Source organism: Leptosomus discolor, chromosome 7 (genome assembly GCF_034619465.1).
Source record: "Leptosomus discolor isolate bLepDis1 chromosome 7, bLepDis1.hap2, whole genome shotgun sequence".
Lineage (NCBI taxonomy): Eukaryota > Metazoa > Chordata > Aves > Leptosomiformes > Leptosomidae > Leptosomus > Leptosomus discolor.
In genome coordinates this window covers 27,799,737-27,807,632 of record NC_141397.1, presented here as the reverse complement: position 1 = coordinate 27,807,632, position 7,896 = coordinate 27,799,737, and the positions used below count along the sequence as shown (strand labels likewise).

Genomic DNA, 7,896 nt, shown 5'->3' with positions numbered 1-7,896 from the left:
AGGGCTCTAGTGCTCCTGAAAGCTTTCTGAAACTCTGGGCTGAACTGTGTGCCAGTTTGTAACAGGTCTTGAATTCTTTTTTTTTTTTCCTTCTGTAACTGCAGTGCTTAAGTTCTCCAAGGAGCTGAGCTGCTGAGCTTTTTTTCTGTGTAGTTACCAGGTCTTCTGTGTTCTCTGACTTCTTTTATTCTTGCTTATAAGCTATGCATGACAGGGTTTGTATCACTTGTATGAGTTGGCATGGACTGAATTAGTGTATTAGTTAACTGAGGAAATATGCAAGTGTGGGAGGAAGTTCTGTCTTGCAAATTTTGTATGACTTTGAATGTGCACTTTTTTGTAAGGATTTTGCTGGGGTTTTTGTTACCTGTTCATTTGGTTTAAGCATAGGAAGCATGGTGTCACTGAGATATTTGGTTTATTATGTAAGCTGTTATTGTTCTTAAGTATGTTATAAAGTACAAATCCTGAACTAATAGAGTTTTTATTGTGATCTCAAAATCAACCGATCTGTTGGCATTAAGAAGTGGCTTCTTCATGAAGCACCAAACTTTTGCTTGTGTGAAGCCTTCTATTTTTTTTCCTAAGGCTTCTTGCTCAAGGTTAATTAACTGAAGGCTAGCTTTTAATTGGCTGGAATGCTACTTACATGGATGTGTGCACTGTTAAAGTTACTGGTCTTGCAACTGTCCTGTGGCTTTAAAATATGTTATAATGTTAGCTTGAAGTACCAATATCGAGAGCTGCATATAAGAGCTTGCTTAGGAAAGAAGAACTAAAATCTTTGACCTTGCTATGTTACTTTTTTACTTGCTCTTTGGAAGACTGTAGTTTTCTTCTGGACAGATCTGGTTTCATTGGGCTGGGAGAGGAATGCCTGCTGAATTCTGACAAAGCATAAAAGTCATTAGGTCACACAGTTTTTAAAGCAGTTAATCTTTATCATTTCTCTCTTTCAGTGTTTAAAAAAAATGAATACTGCCTCAGCTTCAGAAAGTGGATCGTATTCCACAAACCACACAAGACCCTTTTTTTATGCACAGCCAACAGCACAACAGCCTTTTCCAAATCCGTGGTACCTCAGTCATGCGTATGGTCCGTACTGTGTACCTGCTCCAGGTAAGCTAAATGAGAGCTGCTGGTGGTAGCTTTGCTTAGCAATTTACTGCTAGAGTGGAGGAAACAAATGTGTGTCTGTTAACAAGCTTCTTGGGAGTTTAAGGTAGAATTAATGTAATGTTTTGGTTGTCAAAGATCCAAATTATGAAATGTTAGGTAAACTTGTAGCTTATATACTGGAAAGCATCTGCTTCTGGAGAATGGAAACTAAGCAAAATATTAAGTAATGGTTATCCTATAGCTACAGAGCTCTAGAATGTGTCTATGGGAGTTCCACATGTGTGCATTATAGGTATGGATAAACATAAACTTAAAAATCCACACAGAAACGGTATTGTTAAATACATCTTGTAAGTGGTATACCTAACTTCTGTCTGGAGGTGTCTTTTTCAAAGACAATGCTATAGCATAGTCCATAAAACAGCAAAAAAGTACAGAAAGCTAATTGGTGTGTGTTCCAAGGAATAAAATCAAGCTCTGGTTGAAGTGTAGCTGTGCAGGTAAGCTGTTCCATAACAAGGAACTCTCTGGGTTTCTGCACCAGACTTGCTTCCAAGCATTGACAGGCGGAGTGTTTTACTTGTGTTTGTGTCTGATCTTGTAGCTGTCCTGTGTATGCAAGCAAATATTAATCAATTACTTATTTCAGAAAGAAGATATATTTGTCTCTACTCTTTTTTTTTTTTTACTCCCAATGTCTAGGCTTCCGAAGTGGAAATCCATATTTTCCATTTTATTCTGTTGCGCTCCATGACTACCCTGGATTTTTTGTTCCACAGCATCCAATGCATGCAAGAATTAACAGAAGGCCTTATTTTAATGCTCCCCCACCTTCCCCTATGTTTTATCATGCAACAAGATTTAGGCACTATAGTACTCCTGGGAAAAAAATGGAGACTAAAGAAACACAGACTGATCCTAGACAGCCTGAAAACAAGCAAAAAAAGCATCAGGATAGCCGTACAGAAACGAAAGGTTGTGATGCAGGAAATATGGCCTGTGTTTCTTCTGGTATAGGTACAGAGACTGAAAGTACTTCAGAGAAACAAGATTCATCTGGATCTTCCATTGTGGTAGACAAAGAGTTTCATAACAAGAGCCCTTGCAGCTCTACACAGTATAGGAATCTTCCCACTGGAAGCTATGCCTTTGAGAAAGAAGAAGTGAGGATAGAATATGGAAATGGCTCTCCAGCTATTCAACTGTGGAAGTCCTTTAAAGAAACTATCCCTTTGTATGATGTGGCAAGTGGTAAACCAGTCCCAGAGAATTTAGTGCAGCATGACCTATTTTCTGTTAGCTCATGCGAAGGAATGATATATGGCCCTCATGAAGGGGAGAAAATGGTGCCAGGAGCTTCCTTAGATGAGAGAAAAGCTGTTTTCTCCTCAAAGCAGGGTGTTGAAACTGTGCCAGAAAAAGAGATCCAAAATAATGAAGTGAAGCTGGATGCAGAAAAGCAGGCAAATGCAAGTCAAGGGGCAAAATCCCTCCCAGGTGAAACCATGGCAGTGCAAATAGAGCTGGCAAGATCTGCTGGCAAAGATCAACCAGGGGTAAGACAGGATGTGGTAGCAGCTAAGAAATCTAGCTCTAAAAAATCTACAGGCTCAAAAACTTATCAAGAAGAGCCCAGCTTTATTCAACAAGCAGGACTACCTCCGTCTAATATGGAGGCAAAGAGTGACTTGAGTTTTGATCAGAAAAAGCTGAATCTAAGCCACAGTGCCACCAATGAAAGTCAAACAGATAAAAGTATTTGGTGTGACGAATCAATTGAGAAGTATGTTCCCTCTAACAGCTGGCTGGCTTGTTTGGACAGTATGGACACAAACTACAACTATGATGTTTGTTTGCCACAAAGGAAACGTCAAAGTGTACTCAGTCTTTCTTCTGATGACACGTCCTCTAGAGAGGAAGGCTCATCAATTGATAATGCCCCGGTGTCTTACTTTGTCCCTGACTATGTGCTTCAGACAAGCATGTATACTTTCCAGAAAAGTACAGAAGGCGTGGAGAAAGAGAAAATTAAAAGTGGTGGGTCCCTTAATGAAGGTGAAGCGGTAGAAAGGGAGCAGATGAACACCTTGAATGACCCAGATGTCAAAAACTCTTCAACCATGAAGATTAAAGAGGCTTCCGGTAAAGGTGGAAAGCTGGGAGACCTTCCTAGATCTTCTAGTTGGAAAAAAATCAGTTCTCTCAAGAAAAAAGCAACTAAGAGTTTGTCAGAAGCTGAGGACTCTGAAGAATACTTTGTGAGGGGAGAGGAGGAGGATGAAGATGGAGAGGAAGAGGAGGATGAGGATGACATGGATGAAATTGAGTATTTCTTTCAAGAAGCAGCTCCATATGGAATCTTGACGCCTAGTAAAGGCAGTTTCTACCAAGTTGGTCAGAGAGTGCTTTGGAAACCACCTAAAGCTATACCAGCTCAGTTAATTAGCTGGCCTGTTCAAGGGAAAATAAAAACTAGGAGTGGCCTTGGTGAAAACATTGGTGTAACTTACAAGCTAAAGGAGAAAGAACAAGATGAAATTGTATACAATGACTATGGGTATTATAGAAGAAAGAAGCCTACAGCAAGAAGAGAAGGACTTGGACACCAGCAAATGTTACGGAAATTCTTGGGAGGTAAGCTAATTGCTGAGGACGAAGTGCTGCTTAATAGAACACATGAAGAACATCTAATTGCAGTTACAAGTTGTAGTTTGAACCAGTGGGAAGATCAGAGAATGTCGAAGCTTTGGTTTAGAGCCAGAAGTACTGCAGAATATGGGTTGTTTTTTTTTGAGGTGGGGGGTTTGCTGCAACTTTTTACCTATTGGCTGAGGATTCTGCATCTTCACAACCAGCAGAGAATTTTGCACAAACTCTTTTGAGTTAGATTTGATATTCTTACCTTTCTGAAATTAGTGGCAATTTATTCATTTGAAAGGCTTCAAGTAATTTTAACTACACACTTACCACTGTTTAAGAATATCTTGGAAATTAGCATTTAAATTTATACAAGCATTCTGACTCTCCCATTGCAGACCCGTGTTAGGTGCATTAAACAGCATTAAGTTCACTTTAATCTGGTGGCCATTCCCTGTGTAACTTTTCTGTAGAGAAGTCAAACCATTAATTTATTATAGCTGCTGCTCTCTTACTGTTAGCAACAAAAGTTTTGCTGTATTTTCATACATTGATCTGGAAAAGGAACATTTTGTTTAATCAAAGGTAGATATTGGTGGAAACTGGACTCATCTGACCTGAGAATAAGGAGAGTTGTCAGTCAGGGTTCATAACTGGTTATGTGGGTACTTCAGTAAGTGGCTGCTGTTTACTACAGTCTTCAATTGTGAAAGGCATCTAAAACAGGGTGATCTAATAACGGGCTCAGTGTTGTTAAACTTTATTTTCTGTGGACAAAATCTGTAGACTTAAAGCAGCTTGTAATTTTAACATTAGCAAAACTAAATACTGACCTTAAATCAACTTTTTTTTTATTAGGAAGGCTGTTAAGGGAGAACATGGGGATATCACCTGAAGAGTATTGGATTAGAAGTGGTGCTAAACCCAAATTTACTAGCCAAATGCATTGTAGTCTCTCGCCCCCAGCCAAGAGTGAAGAACAAGGTACAACTTATTTCCTCAGTGTGCTTCTGTTCATAAGGAACATCCACAAGGATACGATACAAACCAGAAAGCTTATGGTGTTTGGAAAAGATTTGAAGATAATAAAACTTAATTCTCATTGCTCTGATATTGATGAAATGCCTGTCAGTCAGTACATCTCAGGGTATATTTCTATCCTGCTCAAACATGTAAATAAGGAGGCATTATAGCTATTTTTTAAAGGTACTGTGGGAAATCAAAGCATCAAATGCTTTGGTGCAGCCAAGCAAAGCCCTTATTTGTGAAATGTTGCTACAGCTCTAAATGATAGTATTAATTCTTGACCCAGGTAATGCTGCTCTTGAGTGCACATGCAGTGGTAGTTTCTGATATTGATGAATAGAGCATATAGGAAGTCACGTGCAATCGCTACACAGGCCAATGTTCAGAGAAACCAGCATGGACCAACAGTTGCCCGCTACTGCTAAAGGATTTGAGTGAAAATCATCTTGATGTGGTTAAGAAAAGGATGAACAACCCAAAGTTATTCTAACAAAGGGTTAATAGTTTCCCTATCTCTTTCTTTCCTCCTGAAGCAGAATGTTTTTTCTTTACAATTAAGGTCTACTTGGAGTTCAGCTCTGTTTCTAGACACTCTTCAAGGGTGTTTGTTAGTGTAAGTTCTGTTGGAACAACTGTAGTCTGAGTATTCCTGCTCTCCTGGGTCACATGCTTTCAAGTGTCACAGGCTCAGACTATTGAGTAACAGCGTGAAGCTATCTTAGAACAGGCTGATGACTTGCTTTGCTTCAGTTCAGTGATAATGTAAATCAGGTTTCCGGTATCAACAGCCCAGTAGACTATTCTTTAGAGGTGTATTCCTTAGTGTTCTCTCTGCATTGCTTTCCTGTTTGAGCATGTTGGGGGTTAAGATTTCCCTTCTGCATTGGAGGCTTTCTAGCTTTTCTAGCCACAGACCTCTTCAAAATGTGTGCTGGGCTTTTTTTTTTAAAGCTAGCCTGCTCTACAAGTTGAAAACACTTTATTTTAGCAGCACCATTCTTAACTCCTCATAATAATTCATAAAAATAATAAAATAGTTCTAAAATAATTGTTACCTTTAACTTGCAGCATGTCCCTTCTGTCTCTTCTGAGTCATAGCTGGTGTGGCATACTGAGGATGTTCAGCCTCTGTGTTACTCCCTGCTTTCTCTTCCTCCTTTTCCAGCCTATGTAGTTTGAAGGAGCTATCACATTCAGTATCAGGAAGCAGGAATTAGTTTCTTCTGAGTGTTCTTCATGCCAATGGATGCCTCAGACAAGCAACACTTTTAAAAGGATGTAATTTTACTAGCACATCTTAAGACTGATTTCTTCAAGTTAATCTTAAATTTAAGTGCTCTCCAAGTAAGGGGGTTTGGCTAAATAAGATTTGTTGCTTTAACAGTAATATATGTTAAATTTGGCTTCTTGAACTGTGTGCCTATGGGGCATAGCTTAACAGGTCTGAAGAATTCAGACTTTTAAAGAGAATGGGTGAGTTGGGTCACTTGGACAGCTATCACCTAATCTTGAACACTTGAAAAGAGAACTAGAGGAGAATTATCCAAACCTCACTGGGTTCTTTTTTGTCACATTAATACCTATCCAAGTTATGACCCAAAATACAATGCATCCAGAATTATGGTTAGACAGTGATTAAATATTGAGACATAGAAGACTCTTGCTTGACATACGTAGTGTCAGTTTTATGTGCTGCTAAAATAGGCACACAGAGGGAAGGGAGAAAGAGGAATGCCACAGACCAGTCAGGGAAAGTCAAGCTGAAAGTTGCTTTAAGAGAAATAACACCAGTTGTATCTTGCTATTCAGGGTGCCCACCTTTGGTTAAACCAAAGAAGAAAAGAACAGGCAAGCCACCTTCGAAACGCAGAGACACAAAAAGTGAGGTAGAAGAAGAAATGTGGGAGATTCCCAAAAGCAATGTACGCAAAGGTTGGTATACAGTGACAAGCTACAAAAATGACTGCTAGAAGCATTTTTTTCATTACTATCTTGGGGACTTGTGGTTCTTTGCTTGAACTGCAAGGATATTGGATAGCTTGTGAAATAATAGTGAATGCTATGTATGTGGACAAGTCAAGTGGGGGAAAAAAAGCAAGCTGAACTTTGAACACTTAGTCACCTTGCTATGAATACTGTTGTAGCTTTTACCAGGTTAGGTTCCTTCTCTTTATTTATGGGAAAGGGGGGAACGAACATCAAACCTCGCTGTTTTAGTCTAGTTGCTCTTCAAACTGTTCTAACTTTTTAGAATGTTGGATCCTGTGTCATTTTGTAGCATCTCCTTTTCTTTAAGCTAAGGTGTCTCAGCCAAAATACTGTAATTTGATATGACACAAATGCATATAGATAATTCTTAAGAACTTCAGCTTTGTGGAGTAGGAGCTTCTTGCTACTTTGGAGGAAGATGGGAAAAACGAGGGGAAAATCACACTGAGTAGGTTCAATAACAAATATGCTTCTGTGCGTTTGTGGGAGAGTCTGAAAAGGTTATAAATTGAAAAGGGTCAGTAATTACAAGAAGCTACCTGAAAGATCAGAGTTCCTTCTGGAAAAGAACAAGCTGGCATAGTAGACCTAACTTGAATATTCAGTCAGTTAGTTAAAGACTGTCTCTTTCTCATATTAAACACAGGATTACAATTCCATAGATTTGCAAGGTTGGAAACAAAAACTTAGACTGAAGCATCTTATTAGTCAAAATTGGCATCAGTCCTGAAGTCAGGTTACTTAAGCATCAGTTTAAAACCTTTAATTGCAGATCCTTGCCCCAGAAATAGTTGGTGTTTCTTGGATGCTTTCAACAATGTAGTTAGAAAAGCACACTGAAAGTATGCTGAGTTTCATATGGAACTCTTATCTATCTGTTATACTGGGATATTTGGAAGTCCAACACCATTCCTGCGGAGTTTATCCTTGCTGGGATGTTGAGTACGTAGTTCTAGTATCAACCATCAGTGTCTTTTCCTGCAACAGGAAAAGGCAATCATTGATGTCTAGTCTTTCTTTAGAAGCAAATTGACATATATTATTTGAAGGGACAATCCATACCTTGGTCTTTTCTTTTTTTCTTTAGGGCGTGGAACAAGAAAGTCCCTCTATAAGAGAAGATAA

At 39.0% G+C, this 7,896-nt stretch overlaps 1 protein-coding gene across 1 annotated transcript; it reads left to right on the top strand.

Annotated features, from left to right (window-relative positions):
* Positions 1–971: 971 nt before the first annotated feature.
* Positions 972–7,896, top strand: LOC104353081 (uncharacterized). Its single transcript, XM_086468463.1, has 5 exons — positions 972–1,119; positions 1,822–3,753; positions 4,615–4,740; positions 6,592–6,714; positions 7,859–7,896. Exons 1-5 carry the CDS (start codon positions 972–974, stop codon positions 7,894–7,896), a joined length of 2,367 nt encoding a protein of 788 aa, XP_086324589.1.

Coding starts and splice junctions, on each gene's coding strand:
- LOC104353081 (XM_086468463.1), top strand. CDS start 972: ATGAATACTGCCTCAGCTTCAGAAAGTGGATCGTATTCCACAAACCAC. Junction 3,754..4,614: donor GTTACGGAAATTCTTGGGAG/GTAAGCTAATTG, acceptor TTTTTTTATTAG/GAAGGCTGTTAAGGGAGAAC. Junction 6,715..7,858: donor CAAAAGCAATGTACGCAAAG/GTTGGTATACAG, acceptor TTTTTTCTTTAG/GGCGTGGAACAAGAAAGTCC.